Source organism: Oncorhynchus mykiss, chromosome 11, assembly GCF_013265735.2.
Source record: "Oncorhynchus mykiss isolate Arlee chromosome 11, USDA_OmykA_1.1, whole genome shotgun sequence".
Taxonomy (NCBI): domain Eukaryota; kingdom Metazoa; phylum Chordata; class Actinopteri; order Salmoniformes; family Salmonidae; genus Oncorhynchus; species Oncorhynchus mykiss.
In genome coordinates, this window is record NC_048575.1 from 61,949,566 (window position 1) to 61,971,151 (window position 21,586).

At 42.7% G+C, this 21,586-nt stretch overlaps 1 protein-coding gene across 4 annotated transcripts in view; it reads left to right on the forward strand.

Moving 5' to 3' along the window:
* Positions 1-21,586, forward strand: part of LOC110536173 (ras GTPase-activating-like protein IQGAP1) — a 101,287-nt gene that overhangs the window by 25,211 nt on the left and 54,490 nt on the right. For 2 of the 4 annotated variants that reach the window (XM_036936053.1, XM_036936054.1), the window contains exons 4-11: positions 142-219; positions 2,817-2,893; positions 16,710-16,777; positions 19,687-19,800; positions 20,063-20,241; positions 20,909-20,996; positions 21,123-21,146; positions 21,230-21,393. In XM_036936053.1, coding sequence (XP_036791948.1) covers positions 142-219; positions 2,817-2,893; positions 16,710-16,777; positions 19,687-19,800; positions 20,063-20,241; positions 20,909-20,996; positions 21,123-21,146; positions 21,230-21,393 — 792 coding nt within the window. The remainder of the gene's footprint in view (positions 1-141; positions 220-2,816; positions 2,894-16,709; positions 16,778-19,686; positions 19,801-20,062; positions 20,242-20,908; positions 20,997-21,122; positions 21,147-21,229; positions 21,394-21,586) is intronic. The other 2 variants (XM_036936055.1, XM_036936056.1) reach the window with 1 other exon arrangement.

A 21,586-nucleotide genomic window follows, 5' to 3' on the forward strand; every position in this document is an offset into this window, starting at 1 on the left:
ACTCTCCTTCATCTTTCCGTGCGCCTGCACGTGCACATCCTTGCATGCGTATGATTCCTACCAATAACATGCTATTTCTGATGCACAACAGACTCAGTTGCAGGGATCTAATATTTCTGTTTTGTCTGTGTTTGTGTCCAGCGCACAGGACTTCACTTCAGACACACAGACAACACAGTGCAATGGCTACGGGCCATGGAGTCTGTAGGGCTGCCTAAGGTACGACTAACACACACACACACACACACACTGCCCAAGTCCCTCCTACCAGAGGCATACAGTATCAGAACCTTTTAGTAACTGGTAATATCACCAGGCTGATATGCCTGTTTTATGGATTTTAGTAAGTCAAATGACAGTGGACCATGTAAATTTAAAGCACGCTGTTTGTTCTAGTGCGTCCTTATGGAACACCTTATTGTCATGCCATGTGATGGTAACTCTGGAATCGCTCAGAGATGCATGTTTGATGATGATCAACAATGAATGATTCTGTTTTGGGGAAGCAGTACACTTACCAAAGGAGACTCTTTAGGAGTCGACAGACAGCCAATGATATGATACATTGTTTATTCATATGGTTATTATGGCCTCATCTTGTCATTATTGATGGATTAAAATGTTTCACTATTTGTTTTAATTCAAAATAATGATTAGGGTAGGGGAATAGGTACGACATGCCAGCAACAAACGCTGACACTACACATCCAAGTATTTTGGACCAAATTATGAAAGACAAGAACTGTACTTTTGAATTCCATAAAGTCATTGTAGAAGAGGAGAATGAATGATTGTTGTATATGAACAATGACAAGCCACCGGGGTCTGACAATCTGGATGGAAAATTACTGAGGATAATAGCAGACGGTATTGCCACTCCTATTTGCCACATCTTCAATTTAAGCCTATTAGAAAGTGTGTGCCTTCAGGCCTGGAGGGAAACTAAAGTCATTCCGCTACCCACGAATAGTAAAGCCCCCTTTACAGGCTCAAATAGCCGACCAGACTGTTACAAACCCTTAGTAAACTTCTGGAAAAAAATTGTTTGACCAGATACAATGCTATTTCACAGTAAACATGTTGACAAGACTTTCAGCATGCTTATAGGGAAGGACACTCAACAAGTACAGCACTTACACTAATTACTGATGATTGGCTGAGAGAAATGTATGAAAAATTGATTGGGGGGGCTGTCTTGCTAGACTTCAGTGCAGCTTTTGACATTATCGATCATAGTCTGCTGCTGGAAAAACTTGTGTTATGGCTTTACACCCCCTGCTATAATGTGGATAAATAGTTATTTGTCTAACAACACAGAGGGTGTTCTTTAATGGAATCCTCTCAAACAAAGTCCAGGTAGAATCAGGAATTCCCCAGGGTAGCTGTTTTGGCCCCTTGTTTTTTCCAATTTTTACTATTCATATGCCACTGGCTTTGAGTAAAGCCAGAGTGTCTATGTATGCAGATGACAACACTATACACGTCAGCTATTACAGCGACTGAAATGACTGCAACACTCAACGAAGAGCTGCAGTTAGTTTCAGAGTGGGTGATAAGGAATAAGTTAGCCCCAAATATTTCTAAAACTAAAAGCTTTGTATTTGGGTCAAAACATTCACTAAACCCTAAACCTCAACTCAATTTTGTAATAAATAATGTGGAAATTGAGCAAGTTGAGATGACTAAACTGCTTGGAGTAACCCTAGATGGCAATCTGTCATGGTCCAAATGTATTGATACAGTAGTAGCTAAGATGGGGAGAAATCTGTCCATAATAAAGCGATGCTCTGCCTTCTTAACAACACTATCAACAAGGCAGGTCCTACAGGCCCAAATTTTGTCGCACCTTGACTACTGTTCAGTCGTGTGGTCAGGTGCCACAAAAAAGGACTTAGGAAAATTGCAATTGGCTCAGAACAGGGAAGCACGGCTGGCCCTTGGATGTACACAGAGAGCTAATATTAATAATATGCATGTCAATCTCTCCTGGCTGAAAGTGGAGGAGAGAGACTTCATCACTACTTGTATTTATGAGAGGTATTGACATGTTGAATGCACCGAGCTGTCTGTCTAAACTACTGGCATACAGCTCGGACACCCATGCATACCCCACAAGACATGCCACTTGAGGCCTCTTCACAGTCCCGAGTCCAGAACAGACTATGGGAGGCGCACAGTACTACATGGAACTCTATTCCACATCAAGTAACTGATGCAAGCAGTAAAATTTGTTTTAAAAAAACGTATATGAAAACACCTTATGGAACAGCGGGGACTGTGAAGCAACACAGACACATGCATACACACACAATAACATATGTGCTATGCACACACATGGATTTAGTACTGTAGATATGTGGTAGTGGTGGAGTAGGGGCCTGAGGGCACACAGTGTGTTGTGAAATCTGTGAATGTATTGTAATGTTTTTAAAATTGTATAAACTGTCTTAATTTTGCTGGACCCCAGGAAGTCAGCAGCTAATGGGGATCCAAAATAAATACAAATAGGTTGCTTTACTTTTGTTCACCGCTACTGTTCCCTTTTGGGAAATACATGGACATCCACAGCAGTCAGCCAAGTAAGTGTAGGTACAGTGAGACACACTGACAGGCAAGAATTACATCACCCAAAGGTGTGTGGCAGTAGCCAGGAGGATACAGAGGAATAGTGTCAGACTGCTTCAGGTTGAAAATGAGCTGACAGTCTGAAAGATGTAGTGTGCTCGCTGTGCCTCTTGGCTGCTGCACTGTGCAACATATCAGGAGACGTTAATGAAAGACCCATGACTAATGCCTTCTCTGGTTGCTACTTTCAGATATTCTATCCTGAAACGACAGATGTGTACAATCGCAAAAACATGCCCAAGGTGGTGTACTGCATACACGCGTTAAGGTAAGACAGCGTGCATTCCAACACAAGGTGGGTTTTCTATCTGACTCGCCCCCATTAGGCTTACTGCTCAGTGCTTACATCATGCCCCTTACTCTTTGTCCAAAGCACACTACAATATTTCTTGTTTCTTGACTGCACATTATATTGTGTAGGAGACCTAAGTTTTTTAGCTCTTCTGATATTTGAAGAGCCCTAAAAGCATATCACATAATATTAATGTCTAAATGGGACTTGAGGATCATTTTTGAAAAATGTAACAATGTGTGAAACAAGAGAAGTGAAGATGAATGGAGGAAAATGGTAAAATATGACATGAAACTAGTATCGGCTGTTTCAGTTTATGGTTAAAACATGCTATTTTCACGATTCATGGAACGAAGGTTTGGCAATATGCAGTAATTTCCCACGCTTGCCATTGTTTTTGTGTGTTTGTATGGATATCGTTTGCGCATGCAATGCTAGGTACAGCCTCAGAACTGATAGGTGACTTCCTGTATACATTAAGTCATTTCCTGCCAACAGACTGCTTCAATTTGTAGGCTTCCTCTAGCTATTTTGTGTCTCCTTTGACAATGTTCTCTTGAGTCTACAAGAGACCACAATGATGTTATTCTCACATAGTATCATCAGGCTCTGTAAGGAAAGCCAGATGTTATATTGGGAGCTGGGGGTGGTAGAAGGGCCTGTCTATCATTCAACTTTTTAGATTTGAATTAATAGCCCTCTCACCATATTTTACTGTGAAGCCTATTTTCTTATGTGCAGTCAGTGTTGACTCTGACTCCTAACTTTCAGTGAGCATTGAAATACCTGTTATATGAATAGGATGAATGAATAGGAATTAATAGGTTTATCTGAGATCATGTTCAGAGGGATTTTACTACACAACCTCAAGCGTTAGGCTTTCTGCTCTATATATATATATATATATATCACACAACCATTATAGCCTATATAACGTTATGGCAGGTTCACACATTATAGCCTATACAGTGGCTTGCGAAAGTATTCACACCCCTTGGCATTTTTCCTATTTTGTTGCCTTACAACCTGGAATTAAAATAGATTTTGGGGGGGTTTAATCATTTGATTTACACAACATGCCTACCAGTCAATACTTTGTAGAGCCACCTTTTGCAGCAATTACATCTGCCAGTCTCTTGGGGAATGTCTCTATAAGCTTGGCACAAAACTGGGAGTTTTGCCCATTCTTCAAGGCAATTGCCCATTCTTCAAATCTCTGGAAGACTGAAACAGGTTTCCCTCAAGAATTTCCCTGTATTCAGCGCCATCCATCATTCCTTAAATTCTGACCAGTTTCCCAGTCCCTGCCGCCAGACGTCGAGTTATCCTTGATGGCCAAAAAGTGTACCTTCCATATGTTTGGGGAGTCTCCACATTGCCTTTTGGCGAACACCAAACCGGTTTGCTTATTTTTTTCTTTAAGCAATGGCTTAATGGTTGACCGATTTTGTGATTTCAATATTCCCAGGTAAGAAGTTTTAGGTTGTAGTTATTATAGGAATTATAGGATTATTTCCCTCTATACCATTTGTATTTCATTAACCTTTGACTATTGGATGTTCTTATAGGCACTTTAGTATTGCCAGTGTAACAGTATAGCTTCCGTCCCTCTCCTCGCTCCTCCCTGGGTTGGAACCAGCAACACAACGACAACAGCCACCATCGAAGCAGCGTTGCCCATGCAGAGCAAGGGGAACAACTACTAGATGGCTCAGAGCGAGTGACGTTTGAAACGCTATTAGCACGCTCTAACTAGCTAGCCATTTCACTTCCGTTACACCTACCTCACCTTGGGAGTTGATAGGCTTGAAGTCATAAACAGCGCAATGCTTGACGCACAACGAAGAGCTGCTGGCAAAACGCACGAGAGTGCTGTTTGAATGAATGTTTACGCGCCTGCTTCTGCCTACCACCGCTCAGTCAGATACTTCGATACTTGTATGCTTGTATGTTCAGTCAGATTATATGCAACGCAGGACACGCTAGATAATATCTAGTATTATCATCAACCATGTGTAGTTAACTAGTGGTTATGATTGATTGTTGCTAGCTAGCAACTAACCTTGGCTTACTGCATTCGCATAACAGGCAGTCTCCATGTGGAGTGCAACGAGAGAGAGGCAGGTCGTTATTGCGTTGGACTAGTTAACTGTAAGGTTGCAAGTTTGGTTCCCCCGAGCTGATAAGGTGAAAATCTGTCGTTCTGCCCCTGAACAAGGCAGTTAACCCAAGGCAGTTAATATTTGGTGTTCTCGGTATCAGTATCTCTACTTGCACATTCATCGTCTGCACATCTTTCACTCCAGTGTTTAATTGCTAAATTGTAATTACTTCGCCACTACGGCCTATTTATTGCCTTATCTCCCTAATCTTACCTCATTTGCACACACTGTATATAGACTTTTCTATTGTGTTATTGACTGTACGTTTGTTTATTCCATGTGTAACTCTGTTGTTTGTGTCGCACTGCTTTGCTTTATCTTGGTCAGGTCACAGTTGTAAATGAGAACCTGTTCTCAACTGGCCTACCTGATTTGACTAATTATGTGACTTCTGAAGGTAATTGGTTGCACCATATCTTATTTAGGGGCTTCATAGCAAAAGGGGTGGATACAGATGTAGTGGTTTGGGTGTAGCTGGTGCAGAGGAGTCGGGCGCAGGACAGCAGAGATGAGCAACTTTACTCAAATATTCCAATAACATGTCGTAATACAGAGCCCACATTTACGGACCGAACAGACATAACACAATCACGCACAAAAACCATGGGGAAAACAGAGGGTTAAATAATGAACATGTAATTGGGGAATTGAAACCAGGTGTGTAAAACAAAGACGAAACAAATAAAAAATGAAACGTGGATCGGCGATGGCTAGAAGGCCGGTGACGTCGAATGCCGCCCAAACAAGGAGAGGGACCGACTTCGGCGGAGGTCGTGACAGCAGATGCATGCACCACTTTTCCGTTTTTATTTTGTATAATTTTTTGAAACAAGTAATATTTTAAATTTCACTTTCCCAATTTGGACTATTTTGTGTATGTCCATTACATGAAATCCAAATAAGAATCTATTTAAATTACAGGCTGTAATGCAACAAAATAGGATAAACGCCAAGGGGATGAATACTTTTGCAAGGCACTGTATCACGTTATGGCAGGTTCCCACATTATAGCCTATATAACATTATGGCAGGTTCACACATTATAGCATATAGAGTGCCTTCAAAGTATTCACACCCCTTCACTTTTTCTACATTTTGTTGTTTTACAAAGGTGGAATTAAAATGGATTTAATTGTCTTTTTTTGTCAATGATTTACACTAAATACTCTAGTGACAAATTGGAAGAAAAATTCAAACATTTGTTAAAAATATGTGACAAATTAAACACTAATATATCTTGATTAGATAATATTCAACCCCCCTGAGTCAATACATGTTAGACTCACCTTTGGCAGTGAATACAGCTGTGAGTCTTTCTGGATAAGTCTCTAAGAGCTTTGCACACCTGGATTGTACAATATTTGCACATTATTATTCAAAAAATTATTTAAGCTCTGTCAAGTTGGCCATTTTCAAGTCTTGCCATCGATTTTCAATTTGATTTAAGCCAAAACTGTAACTCAGCTACTCAGGACCATTCAATGTCGTTTTGGTAAGCCACTCCAGTGTATATTTGGCCTTGTGTTTTAGGTTATTGTTCTGCTCAAAAGTTTAATTTGTCTCCCAGTGTCTGTTGGAAAGCAGACTGAACCAGGTTTTCCTCTAGGATTGTACATATGCTCTATTCCATTTATTTGAATCCTAAAAAGCTCCCTAATCCTTGCCGATGACAAGCATACTCATAACATGATACTTGAAAATATGAAGTGGTACTCAGTGATGTGTTGGGTTGGATTTGCCCAAAACGTAACACTTTGTATTCAGGACATAAAGTTAATTTCTTTGCCATTATTTTTGCAGTTTTACTTTTGTGCCTTTTTGGAAACAGGATGCATGTTTTGGATTTGTTTTATTCTGTACAGGCTTCCTTTTCAAATAAAATAAAATAATAATTGTCACATGCGCTGAATAGAACAGGTGTAAACTTTACAGTGAAATGCTTACTTAAAAGCCCTCAACCAACAATGCAGTTAAGAAAATCCATAAATTAAAAGATAAGAATAACAAATTATTAAAGAGCAGCAGTAAATAACAATAGTGGGGCTATATACAGGGGGTACCTGTACAGAGTCATGCCTGGCTGTCAGTGAACAGGGAGTACAGGAGGGGACTGAGGACACACCCCCGAGGGGCCCCCGTGTTGAGGATTAGCATGGCCGATGTGTTGTTACCTACCCTTAACACCTGGGGATAGCCCGTCAGGAAGTCCAGGGTCCAGTTGCAGAGGGAGGTGTTTAGTCCCAGGGTCCTTAGCCTATTGATGAGCTGTGAGGGCACTATGGTGTTGAACGCTGGGCTGTAGTCAAAGAATCGTTTTCTCACATAGGTGTTCCTTTTGTCCAGGTGGGAAAGGGCAGTGTGTAATCGAGATTGCATCATCTGTGGCTCTGTTGGTGTGGTATGTAAATTGGAGTGGGTCTATGGTTTCTGGCATAATGGTGTTGATGTGAGCCATGCCCAGCCTTTCAAAGCATTTCATGGCTACAGACGTGAGTGCTACGGGTAGGTAGTCATTTAGGCAGGTTACCTTGGTGTTATTAGGCACAGTGACTATGGTGGTCTGCTTAAAACATGTTGGTGTTATAGACTCAGACAGATAGAGGTTGAAAATGTCGGTGGAGACACTTGTCAGTTGGTCAGCGCATGCTCGGAGTACACGTCCAAGTACTCAGTTTGGCCCCGCAACCTTGTGAATGTTGACCTGTTTAAAGGTCTTACTCGCATCGGCTGCGGAGAGCATGATCGTCCGGAAAAGCTGATGCTCTCATGCATGTTTCAGTGTTGCCTCGAAGCGAGCATAGAAGTACTTTAGCTCGTCTGGTAGGCTCATGTCACTGGGCAGCTCTTGGCTGTGTTTCCCTTTTTGTAGTCTGAAATAGTTTGCAAGCCCTGCCACATCCGATGAGCGTCGGAGCCAGTGTAGTATGATTCGATCGTACTACATCCGTCAGCTCTACCCTTTAGCTCAGTGCGAATGTTGCCTGTAATCCATGGCTTCCTGTTGGGGTATGTACGTACAGTCACTGTGGGGACGACGTCCTCGATGCACTTATTGATAATGCCAGTGACTGATGTGGTGTACTCCTCAATGCCATCGGAAGAATCCTGGAACATACAGTGCCTTGCGAAAGTATTTTGTCCCCTTGAACTTTGCGACCTTTTGCCACATTTTAGGCTTCAAACATAAAGATATAAAACTGTATTTTTTTGTGAAGAATCAACAACAAGTGGGACACAATCATGAAGTGGAACGACATTTATTGGATATTTCAAACTTTTTTAACAAATCAAAAACTGAAAAATTGGGCGTGCAAAATTATTCAGCCCCCTTAAGTTAATACTTTGTAGCGCCACCTTTTGCTGCGATTACAGTTGTAAGTCGCTTGAGGTATGTCTCTATCAGTTTTGCACATCGAGAGACTGAAATTTTTTCCCATTCCTCCTTGCAAAACAGCTCGAGCTCAGTGAGGTTGGATGGAGAGCATTTGTGAACAGCAGTTTTCAGTTCTTTCCACAGATTCTCAATTGGATTTAGGTCTGGACTTTGACTTGGCCATTCTAACACCTGGATATGTTTATTTTTGAACCATTCCATTGTAGATTTTGCTTTATGTTTTGGATCATTGTCTTGTTGGAAGACAAATCTCCGTCCCAGTCTCAGGTCTTTTGCAGACTCCATCAGCTTTTCTTCCAGAATGGTCCTGTATTTGGCTCCATCCATCTTCCCATCAATTTTAACCATCTTCCCTGTCCCTGCTGAAGAAAAGCAGGCCCAAACCATGATGCTGCCACCACCATGTTTGACAGTGGGGATGGTGTGTTCAGCGTGATGAGCTGTGTTGCTTTTACGCCAAACATAACGTTTTGCATTGTTGCCAAAAAGTTCCATTTTGGTTTCATCTGACCAGAGCACCTTCTTCCACATGTTTGGTGTGTCTCCCAGGTGGCTTGTGGCTAACTTTAAACAACACTTTTTATGGATATCTTTAAGAAATGGCTTTCTTCTTGCCACTCTTCCATAAAGGCCAGATGTGTGCAATATACGACTGATTGTTGTCCTATGGAAGAGTCTCCCACCTCAGCTGTAGATCTCTGCAGTTCATCCAGAGTGATCATGGGCCTCTTGGCTGCATCTCTGATCAGTCTTCTCCTTGTATGAGCTGAAAGTTTAGAGGGACGGCTAGGTCTTGGTAGATTTGCAGTGGTCTGATACTCCTTCCATTTCAATATTATCGCTTGCACAGTGCTCCTTGGGATGTTTAAAGCTTGGGAAATCTTTTTGTATCCAAATCCGGCTTTAAACTTCTTCACAACAGTATCTCGGACCTGCCTGGTGTGTTCCTTGTTCTTCATGATGCTCTCTGCGCTTTTAACGGACCTCTGAGACTATCACAGTGCAGGTGCATTTATACGGAGACTTGATTACACACAGGTGGATTGTATTTATCATCATTAGTCATTTAGATCAACATTGGATCATTCAGAGATCCTCACTGAACTTCTGGAGAGAGTTTGCTGCACTGAAAGTAAAGGGGCTGAATAATTTTGCACAGACAATTTTTCAGTTTTTGATTTGTTAAAAAAGTTTGAAATATCCAATAAATGTCGTTCCACTTCATGATTGTGTCCCACTTGTTGTTGATTCTTCACAAAAAAATACAGTTTTATATCTTTATGTTTGAAGCCTGAAATGTGGCAAAAGGTCGCAAAGTTCAAGGGGGCCGAATACTTTCGCAAGGCACTGTATTCCAGTGTATGCTAGCAAAGCAGTCCTGTAGTTTAGCATCTGCTTCATCTGACCACTTTTTTTATAGACTGAGTCATTGGTGCTTCCTGCCTTAATTTGAGCTTGTAAGCAGGAATCAGGAGGATAGAGTTATGGTCAGATTTGCCAAATGGAGGGTGAGGGAGAGCTTTGTACGCGTCGCTGTGTGTTGAGTAAAGGTGGTCTAGAATTTGTTCCACTGGTTGCACAGTTAACATGCTGCTAGAAATTAGGTAAAAACTGATTTAAGTTTCTCTGCATTAAAGTCCCCGGCCACTAGGAGCTCTGTCCCTGAATGAGTGGTTTCCTGTTTGCTTATGAAGGAATGTAGCTCATTGTGCGGTTTTGGTTACAGCGTTGGTCTGTGGTGGTATGTAGACAGCTACGAAAAATATAGATAAACTCTCTAGGTAGATGGTGTGGTCCACAGTTTATCATGAGATATTCTACCTCAGGCGAGCAAAACCCTGAGACTTCCTTAGATATCGTGCTCCAGCTATTGTTTACAAAAATGCATAGGCCCCCGCCCCGTGTCTTACCAGAGGCTGCTGTTCTGTCCTGCGGATAGTGTCTAACCCGCCAGCTGTATGTTCTTAATGTCTTTGTTCAGCCATGACTAGGTGGTGATGTACGTGCTTTCAGTTTGTCCCATTTACAGTGCTTTGCAAAATTATTCATCCCCCTTGCCGTTTTTCCTATTTTGTTGCATTACAACCTGTAATGTAAATGAATTTAAAAAATCCCCTAAATAAGATCTGGTGCAATCAATTACCTTCAGAAGTCACATAAATAAAGTCCACCTGTGTGCAATCGAACTAATTAAGTGTCACATGGTCTCAGTATATACAGTTGAAATCGGAAGTTTACATACACTTAGGTTGTATTCATTATAACTCGTTTTTCAACCACTCCACACATTTCTTGTTGACAAACTATAGTTTTGGCATGTCGGTTAGGACATCTACTTTGTGCACGACACAAGTAATTTTTCCAACAATTGTTTACAGACAGATTATTTAACTTATAATTCACTGTATCACAATTCCAGTGGGTCAGAAGTTTACATACACTAAGTAGACTGTGCCTTTAAACAGCTTGGAATATTCCAGAAAATGATGTCATGGCCTTAGAAGCTTCTGATTTGCTAATTGACATCATTTGAGTCAATTGGAGGTGTACCTGTGGATGTATTTCAAGGCCTACCTTCAAACTCAGTGCCTCTTTGCTTGGCATCATGGGAACATCAAAAGAAATCAGCCAAGACCTCAGAAAATAAATTTGAGAACTCCGCAAGTCTGGTTCATCCTTGGGAGCAAGTTCCAAATGCTTGAAGGTACCACGTTCATCTGTACAAACAATGGTATGCAAGTATAAACACCATGGAACCACGCAGCCGTCAAACCGCTGAGGAAGGAGACGCGTTCTGTCTCCTAGAGATGAACGTCCTTCGATGCGAAAAGTGCAAATCAATCCCAGAACAACAGCAAAGGACCTTGTGAAGATGCTGGAGGAAACGGATACAAACGTATCTATATCCACAGTAAAACGAGTCCCATATCGACATAACCTGAACGGCCGCTCAGCAAGGAAGAAGCCACTGCTCCAAATCCGCCATAAAAAAAGCCAGACTACGGTTTGCAACTGCACATGGGGACAAAGATCATACTTTTTGGAGAAATGTCCGTTGGTCTGATGAAACAAAAATATAACTGTTTGGCCATAATGACCATCATTTTTTTGGAGGAGAAAGGGGGAGGCTTGCAGGCCGAAGAACACCATCCCAACCGTGAAGCACGGGGGTGGCAGCATCATGTTGTGGGGGTGCATGGCTGGACTGGTGCACTTCACAAAATAGATGGTATCACGAGGGAGGACAATTGTGGAAATATTGAAGCAACATCTCAAGACATCAGTCAGGAAGTTGAAGCTTGGTCGCTAATGGGTCTTCCAAACGGACAATGACCCCAAGCACACTTCCAAAGTTCTGGCAAAATGGTTTAAGGACAACAAAGTCAAGGTATTGGAGTGGCAAAGCCCTGACCTCAATCTTATCAAAAATGTGTGGGCAGAACTGAAAAAGCGTGTGCGAGCAAGGAGGCCTACAATCCTGACTCAGTTACACCAGCTCTGTCATAAGGAATGGGCCAAAATTCACCCAACTTATTGTGGGAAGCTGGTGGAAGGCTACCTGAAACGTTTGACCCAAGTTAAGCAATGTAATGGCAATGCTACCAAATACTAATTGTGTGTATGTAAACTTCTGACCCACTGGGAATGTGATGAAAGAAATAAAAGCAGAAATAAATTATTCTCTCTACTATTATTCTGACATTTCACATTCTTAAAATAAAGTGGTGACCCTAAATGACCTAAGACAGACATTTTTACTCTGATTAAATGTCAGGAATTGTGAGAGCTGAGTTTAAATGTATTTGGCTATGGTGTATGTAAACTTCTGGCTTCAACTATATCCACCTGTTCCCAGAGTCTGCAACACCACTAAGCAAAGGGCACTACCAAGCAAGCGACACCATGAAGACCAAGGAGCTCTTAAAAACAAGGGACAAAGTTGTGAAGAAGTACAGATCAGGGTTGGGGTATAAGAAAATATCAGAAACTTTGAACATCCCACAGAGCACCATTTGAAAGAATATGGCAACACATCAAACCTGCCCAGAGAGGGCCGCCCACCAATACTCACGGACCAGGCAAGGAGGGCATTAATCCGAGAGGCAACAAAGAGACCGATGGTAACCCCGAAGGAGCTGCAAAGCTCTACAGCAGAGATTGGAGTATCTGTCCATAGGACCACTTTAAGCTGTACACACCACAGAGCTGAGCTTTATGGAAGAGTGGCCAGAAAAAAAGCCATTATTTAAAGAAAAAAGTAAGCAAACACATTTGGTGTTCGCCAAAAAGACTTGTGGGAGACTCCTCAAACATATGTAAGAAGGTTCTCTGTTCAGATGAGACTGAAATTAAGCTTTTTGTCCAAGGAACATGCTATGTCTGGCGCAAACCCCACACCTCTCATCACCCGGAGAACACCAGCCCCACAGTGAAGCATGGTGGTGGCAGCTTCATGCTGTGAGGTTGTTTTTCATTGGCAGGGACTGGGAAACTGGTCAGAATTGAAGGAATGATGGGTGGCGCTAAATACAGGGAAATTCTTGAGGGGAACCTGTTCCAGTCTTCCAGAGATTTGAGACTGGGACGGAGGTTCACCTTCCAACAGGACAATGACCCTAAGCATACTACTAAAGCAACACGTGAGTGGTTTAATGGGAAACATTTAAATGTCTTTGAATTGCCTTGTCAAAGCCCAGGAACTCAATCGAATTGAGAATCTGTGGCATGACTTAAAGATTGCTGTACACCAGGGGACCCCATCCAACTTGAAGGAGCTGAAGCAGTTTTGCCTTGAAGAATGGGCAAAAATCCCAGTGGCCAGATGTACCAAGCTTATAGAGACATACCCCAAGAGACTTGCAGCTAAAATTGCTGCAAAAGGTGGCTCTACAAAGTATTGACTTTGGGGTGGTGAATAGTTATGCACGCTCAAGTTTTATTTTTTTGTGTGTCTTATTTCTTGTCTAACAAGATAACATATTTTGGTCTTCAAAGTGTTAGGCATGTTGTATAAATCAAATTATACAAACCCCTCAAAAATGTATATTCATTCCAGGTTGTAAGGCAACAAAATAGGAAAAATGCCAGGGGGGGAAATAGTTTCGCAAGCCACTGTATTTTCCAGTGATTGAAGCCTGCACAACGGAAGGCAAGGGTAGATTAGCCACTCCTCACCTGATCTCTTTCCGCGAAACCTACGTTTAACTTTTCCAGCCATTCACGGGATCTGGACCTGTTCAGGTGTCCGTAGTTTTTCCCTCGCGTCCGACTCATCGAAGAAGAACTCCACGTCCAGTTTTAGGTGCGTAATCCCAGTTCTGATGTTCAGGAGGTCTTTTCGGTCATAAGTGACGGTAGCAGCAACAACATTATGTACAAAACAAGTTACGAACAACACGAAAAAACAAACAAAGTAGCATGGTTGGTTAAGAGCCAATAAGACGGCAGCCCTACCCTCCGGCGCCATCTTTACTCAATTCACTCTGTCATTTAGGTTAGTATTGTGGAGTAACTACAATGTTAATGATCCATCCTATTACAGCCATTAAACTCTAACTGTTTTAAGGTCACCATTGGCCTCATGCCAAAATTTCTTGGCAGTTTCCTTTCTTTCCGGCAACTGAGTTAGGAAGGACACTTTGTAGTGACTGGCTGTAATGCTACACCATCCAAAGACATGTTTTAATAACTTCACCATGCTCAAAGGATATTCAGTTTCTGCTTTTTTTTATTGTAACCATCTACTAATAGGTGCCCTTCTTTTGTGAGGCATTGGAAAACCTCCCTGGTCTTTGTGGTTGAATCTGTGTTTGAAATTCACTGCTCGACTGAGGTGCCGTACAGATAATTGAACAGTATGTGTGGGGTACAAAGAGGAGGTATTCAAAAATCCATGCGATTTATCATGTGACTTGTTTACTCCTGAACGTATTTAGGCTTGCCATAAAGGGGTTGAATATTGACTCAAGACATTTCAGCTTTTCATTTTTTATTAATTTGTAAACATTTCAAAAAAGATAACTCCACTTTGACATTATAGGAATTGTGTGTTGGCCAGTGACACACAATCTCAAATGAATCCATTTTACATTCAGGCTGTAACACAACAAAATGTGTAAAAAGTCAAAGGGTGTGAACTTTCTGAAGGCACTGTTATAACATTAATGCAGGTTCATACATTATAACCTATATAACGTTGTTATTACAGCTTCACAGCTGTTGCAGGCGTGGGTTGGCCTTAGATTATTACGCTAAAAGGCATTACTGTTAACTTTATTCATGGATTGAAAGTGTGTTAAAGGTAGTAAACCCCATGAGTTACTCTCACACAGCCCTCTAACTCCCGCTCTTTTTTCAAAGGTCATGATTGATTCATGTCCTGATTATGCACTGTGCTATCATAAACATCCCACAGGTTTGACGGAGAGCCAAGGTCCAGCAACCTACTGTAACAGCTCTCTGTCCAGTGCTTTTGAACACTGAATAACTGATATAACTGCATAATGTACTATACACACCCCTGTTAACATCTCTAGAAAATAAACAGCATATAACAGTGCTTCACAAACTTTTTTGGTTACTGTACCACCAAGTACATTTTTCTCTGCCCAGAGTTACCTTGCAGTACCCCCTCATGTGCATTTGACCAGAAAGCCTATGGTCTCATGAGCCATCTCAAGTACCCCCTGTGGATAGGCCATATACCCCCAGGGCTCCTAGTACCCCTTGTTGGTAAACACTGGCCTATAAGACAGGCCGGCCTATACTGAGCTTGCATCCCAAATGGCACCCTTTCCCTGTTTAGTGCACTACTTTTGACCAGTCAGTCTCCAGTCTTACCTCAGAGCTGCTGTCATAGTGTGGTGGTGCTAGTAGAAGTAACAGATCTGTAGTGTCATTGTGTGAAGTCAATGGTGTCACTGTTAGTGTCTGGTTTTGTACCGACTGGTTTTATTCCAGACCCTGTGTTCTGTGACCACATTGACTGTCATGTATACAATACACTGTCATGTGTACAGAGAAGAGGGGTTTGTAATGTATACAGTGCTTGACTTGGACTGAAATAGGTGCTGGTATCATTTTGGGTGCCGTTACTGTTTAGGTGCAGGAACTCCACAATATTTTTAGCAAGTGCAGGAACTCAAGCAGTAGAACATTTACAGTGCTGCTATTCAGTACCGCTAAGCTCCTGCCCAAGTCGAGCACTACTCGTACTGTATATCCATCTGAATGTGACAGAGAATTGGAGTGAATGCGTTAGCTAGTTGACTTGTTTTTTTTGTTGTCTTTGAGTTGTTTGGTCATGGCCCATGAGGGCAGGCTTCCTTCCCTGCCTGTGCACGCACACGTGCTCTTCCTTCCTGGCAGTGCGGTCTAACCCCACTGGGAGCCAGGGTAGGGAATAAACTCTAGCTCTGAGGAGAAGTAGACACACTGGGCTAGTGAGCCTTTGTTGAGATTTCAGTGAAGTGGAAAAATAGAAAGGCAACACAATAGAATGGAAACGACATAATAAACTTTTGGCCTTCCCTCTGTCTTACCAGACTTTAAACCCCTCAGGAAGAGACCCGTAGCCCAATCTATAATTCATGCCCACTTATCAAGAGCCTGCTGGCAGATGAAAGTTTAATGCAGTTTCCAGCCACCTGTTTGTTTCAGGCTAACTGGGCTCAGTACAGTCAGTGCAGTTGGCTTGTCAGTATTCTGACTGCTGCTTTCTCTGAGCACATATGGCTCCCCTGTGGGGAAAAGGGGGAATTGCAGTTTATTGGGCCGACGTTCTTCTAGCTCAGTCTGGAGAAGATGATGTTTCAAGGTCCCCTTGGGATGCATCCTTCCTTCCCCACTTCAAGTTGTCACTTATCAGACTGACATGCTTTCATAGGTGAAAGCAATATGGTGGATTCCTTGCTGACCCAAGGGCAAGAGGAAGGAAGGATGCCTTTCTAAAGTATTCAAGCAAGGGAAAAGTGTGGATAGATGCAGATGTTAGTAAATGATGTTTCCCTGCCTCTGGGTTATTGAATAAACATAGCCACATCTTATCCACAACTTTAGTACCCTTTCTTCCTAACCATTAAATCTAAATTAAAGTTCTGAGCCCTTCATACCGTTCCATCCCTCGACCCCAGGCAGTTATTCTCCAGGATACTTGAAGCAAAACCTGACTAGAAGTAGTTCTACTAAATTACCAAAATGAAATGGAAATGTAACACAACCTTGTGTTTTATTCCAGCCTATACCTGTACAAACAGGGCATTGCACCACAGATCCAGGACCTGCTGGGGAAAGTGGCCTTCACAGGTAAGAAAGACACAGCATTTTACCAGGCCACAGTAGCATTTTACCAGGCCACAGTGGTATTTTACTGTAGCATTTTACCAGGCTACACTAGTGTTTTACAAGGCTACAGTAGCATTTAATCCACCAGCTCTTCTATTCCAGCATCTTAATTAGAGATCTCATGAGAGCCATAGCTTGAGTTCACCCTGTACTTTAAAATCAACATGTAGTGTTTTCCTCTGTCTGGCACCAGCCTGGTTTTGATTGAATGCTGGGTGCTTGAACCCGTAGGAACAGTTGCTGTGGGAACCTGCAAGTAAGCATTTCGTTGGACAGTGACTAGTAAAACTTGAAACTAGTGTAAAGAGGTACTACAGTATAATGAACTTGTTGCATTGAGCTGACTGCTCCAGAATGAACACTAACATCACACAGTGTTGTAGTGAAGGAGGAACTGCTGTAGTAATTACTACCTCTCTTTGAAACTAAAGGAAAACATGAAGACTCATTTAGCCTTGCTTTAGCCTTGCACAGATAATTGGTGCTCTTGTTTGGTTTTGATTGAAACAGAACATCATCGCTCGCACCTAGCTGCATGTTCAATTCGATAAGCACTGTGGAGATCAGTATTATATACTGTGGTTGTTGTGAGTGAAGTGGTAAGTACCCACCACATGTCTTATCTGGATGAATAACTGCAATATAACACTTACTCATAAAAAACACTTGAACCTTTATCAATTGCTATCACTGTCTGAAGTTATTCACTTGTACTCCAACGCCCCCAAAAATAAAGTGCCCATTTCACCGACGAGGAGATATACTCTGTGTACAAAACATTAGGAACACCTTCCTAATATTGAGTTGCACCCCATTTTGCCCTCAGAACAGTCTCAATTTGTCGGGGAATGGACTCTACAAGGTGTCGAATGCATTCCACAGGGATGCTAGCCAATGTTGACTCCAATGCTACCCACAGTTGTCAAGTTGTCTGGATTTCCTTTGGGTGGTGAACCATTCTTGATACACAGGAAACTGTTGACCCAGCAGCGTTGCAGTTCTTGACACACTCAAACGGGTGCGCCTGGAACCTACTACCATACCCTGTTCAAAGGCACTTACCCTGGGGCGGCAGGGTAGCCTAGTGGCACTTACCCTGGGGCGACAGGGTAGCCTAATGGTTCGAGCGTTGGACTAGTAACCAAAAGGTTGCAAGTTCAAATCCCGAGCTGACAAGGTACAAATCTGTCGTTCTGCCCCTGAACAGGCAGTTAACCCACTGTTCCAAGGCCGTCATTGAAAATAAGAAATTGTTCTTAACTGACTTGCCTAGTTAAATAAAGGTACAATTAAATTACATCTTTTGTCTTGCCCGTTCACCCTCTGAATGGCACACACACACAATTCATGTCTCAAACATCTTGAGACTTAAAAATCTTTCATTTCCGGTCTCCTCCCCTTCATTTAGAGGCTGATTTAACAGGTGACATCAATAAGGGATCATAGCTTTCACCTGGTCAGTCTGTCAATGTTCCTAAGGTTTAGTATACTTTCAAATGTTATATGAAAAGGTGGACAATATCAAAGTACTGTAGGCTAATATGACTGAAATAGATCCAGTGCATTCGGGAAGTATTCAGACCCCTTTACCTTTTTTTTTGTGATGTTACAGCCTTGTGTATTCCATCGTATGTACACTGTCCAACAAAATGCTTACTTGCAGGTTCCTACAGCAACTGTTCCTATGGGTTCAAGCACCCAATCAAAGCCTGGCTGGTGCCAGACAGAGAAGAACACTACGTGTTGGTTTTAAAGTAATCAACATGTGGTCACTCTGACAGAGCTCCAGAGTTCATCTGTGGGGATGGGAGAACCTTCCTGAAGGACAACCATCTCTGCAGCACTCCACCAATCAGGTGGAGTGGCCAGACGGAAGCCACTCCTCAGTAAAAGGCACATTACAGCCAGCTTGGAGCTTGCCAAAAAGCACCTAAAGGACTCTCACACCATGAGAAGCAAGATTCTCTGGCCTGATGAAACCAAGATTGAAGTCTTTGGCCTGAATGTCAAACGTCACTTCTGGAGGAAACCTGGCACCCATCCCTACAGTGTAGCATGGTAGTGGCAGCATCATGCTGTGGGGATGTTTTTCAGCAGCAGGTACTGGGAGACGAGACAGTATCGAGGGAAAGATTAACGGAGCAAAGTACAGAGAGATCCTTGATGAAAACCTGCTCTAGAGCGCTCAGGACCTCCGATTGGGGCGCTTCAGGACATGTTTCTGAATGTCCTTGAGTGGCCTAGCCAGAGCCCAGACTTGAACCCGATTTGAACATCTCTGGAGAGACCTGAAAATAGCTGTGCAGTGACTCTCCTCATCCAACCTGACAGAGCCTGAGAGGATTTGCAGAGAAGAATAGGAGAAACTCTCCAAATACAGGTCTGCCAAGCTTGTAGCGTCATACCCAAGAAGACTCAAGTCTATAATTGCTGCCAAAGGTGCTTCAACAAAGTACTGAGTAAAGGGTCTGAATACTTATGTAAATGTGATATTTCAGTTTATTTGAAATGTGCAAAAAGTTTTTGCTTCATCATTATGGGGTATTGTGTGTAGATTGATGGAAAAAACAATTTCATACATTTTTCAATAAGGCTGTAACGTAACAATGTGGAAAAGGTCAAGGGGTCTGAATACTTTCCAAATGCACTGTATGCCAGTCATGCAAAGCAGAAGTCACGTATTGACGACTTTCCTTACTGTAAATACTAGCTTACTAAAACAGCTTAATTTCACTGTATTGCTTTGTAATTTCTCCAAAGCGTCTTGATGTTCTACATTTTGCCAGTGAATTAGCAGGCCCCTCTCCCAGGGGAGTTGAGGTTTCCTGCTGTACCAGTCTGGTTGTATTGTGTTCCTGTCTGTCTCACAGAGGAGGAGATCAGTAACATGCGGAGCGAGCTGGAGAAGTACGGCATTCAGATGCCAACCTTCAGCAAGATAGGAGGCATCCTGGCCAACGAGCTCTCGGTGGACGAGGCAACCTGTGAGTAGGACAGTACGCTGTTCCATCCACTGGAGACCACATGTCTTCTATCCTGCTCCTGGAGAGACCCATAGGGTGTCCAGGGTTTGGTTCCAGCCCAGCACTAAAACACCCAATTCAACTAATCCAACCTTTGATGATTAGCAGATTAGTTGAATCAGGTGTGTTAGTGCTAGGCTATAACAAAGGTCTGACCTCTCATAGACAGACATACAGACATGTTTACTGCTGAGTGGTACTCATTCTTGCTGGTGTCCCTCAGTGCACGCTGCTGTGTTTGCCATCAACGAGGCGGTGGATAAGGGTGAGGCGGCTGTGACCATAGGGACATTGAAGAACCCCAACGCTATGCTGAGGAACACTGGGGAAGAGCTGGCCCAGGACTACCAGGACACTCTTAGCCGGGCCAAGGCCAGCAAGGAGCTCCAGGCCTCAGGCAGGGTGAGGAACTCCCAAATCCTCCCTGATGTTGCCTTTTCCACCAAAGAGGCACCCAGAAGAAGGCTGTTTTTTGACCAGAGACCTATGGGTCCTGAGTCCTGGTAGAAGTTTCAAAACTGACCTTGGATCAGCATCTTGATCCTGTTCTGAACAGAAATAGTATAGTATTAGTCTTGTCTGCAGTGAATACCACCTGAAACACCTAGCAGCCCTTGCCATGACATTCCAGAGGCTGCAGCATCAGCTGAACTCCCACTACAACACTAGTCTTCCCACACCAGCTGGTATCTTTCCTCTCATACTCCTCACTGACTCTGTGTAACATGACCCGCTGTGTTAAATTACACATTATTTCAGCAAAGTCATGATCTTAAATATAAAGTTAATATGATGGCCAGATTGTCAACAGTTTTATCATGACGGTGTGTTTTCGTTTCAATCATAGTAGTAATGACTGGATCGGAATCCATGGAACAGTATCGAACACATCAGACATGCTTTCCATGTGTTTGATACCATTCCATTTACTCCATTCCAGCCATTATTAGGAGCCGTCCTCCCCTCAGCAGCCTCCTGTGGTTTCAATATGCACAAAATGTAAAAACCTTAAGAATGTATGTTTATAGTCCGTCTAACACAATGCTTTTTCTCTTGTCTCCCTGCTCAGCGCTTGTCCATAGCCACAGAGGAGAGAGATGTTTATGAGGAGCTGCTGACCCAGCAAGAGATCCAGAGCTGCGTCGACCTTGTTAACAGTAACTACCGTCACTCTTATGACCTCAAAAATGTGTATTCTGAACATCTAGGATAGGCCTTCAGGATGTGTCTGGTAGATATTTTACCTTTTCCACAGCCGGTTTGAGATCTCATGTCAAAACAAGAAGTTGGACACCCCTTGTCTACAGGTTTGTGGCTGAGGGTTGATTTATTTGGGATGTGTCCAGTCTGTCTCCGTCCAACCCCTGCTCCCTCGTGTCTGTCTCTCCAGCGCAGGTGGCGGTGCGGCAGGTGAACCAGGCCATCTCTGCCCAGAATGAGGCTGCGCTGCTAGTTGGGCTCAAGGTGCCGGCCCTGGGGCTGCTGGGGGTCCAGAATACCAACTCTCACTGGTACCTGGAGCACTTCACCACCTACTGCCAAGTCCAGACTCGGGTCAGTAAGGACAGTGGTCAAATGGTTGATGCACGTCTAGTAGGTTGGCTATACAGTATGGCTATGGGCTACACTAGTTCATTTAGCAGACAAGATTTGCTTAGAATTCCATTCCATTATTTTATATTATTTTGTAGTATTAAGAATACAATTGAACGTAGCTGAATGAAATAGAAAAGGATATTTTCTCCAA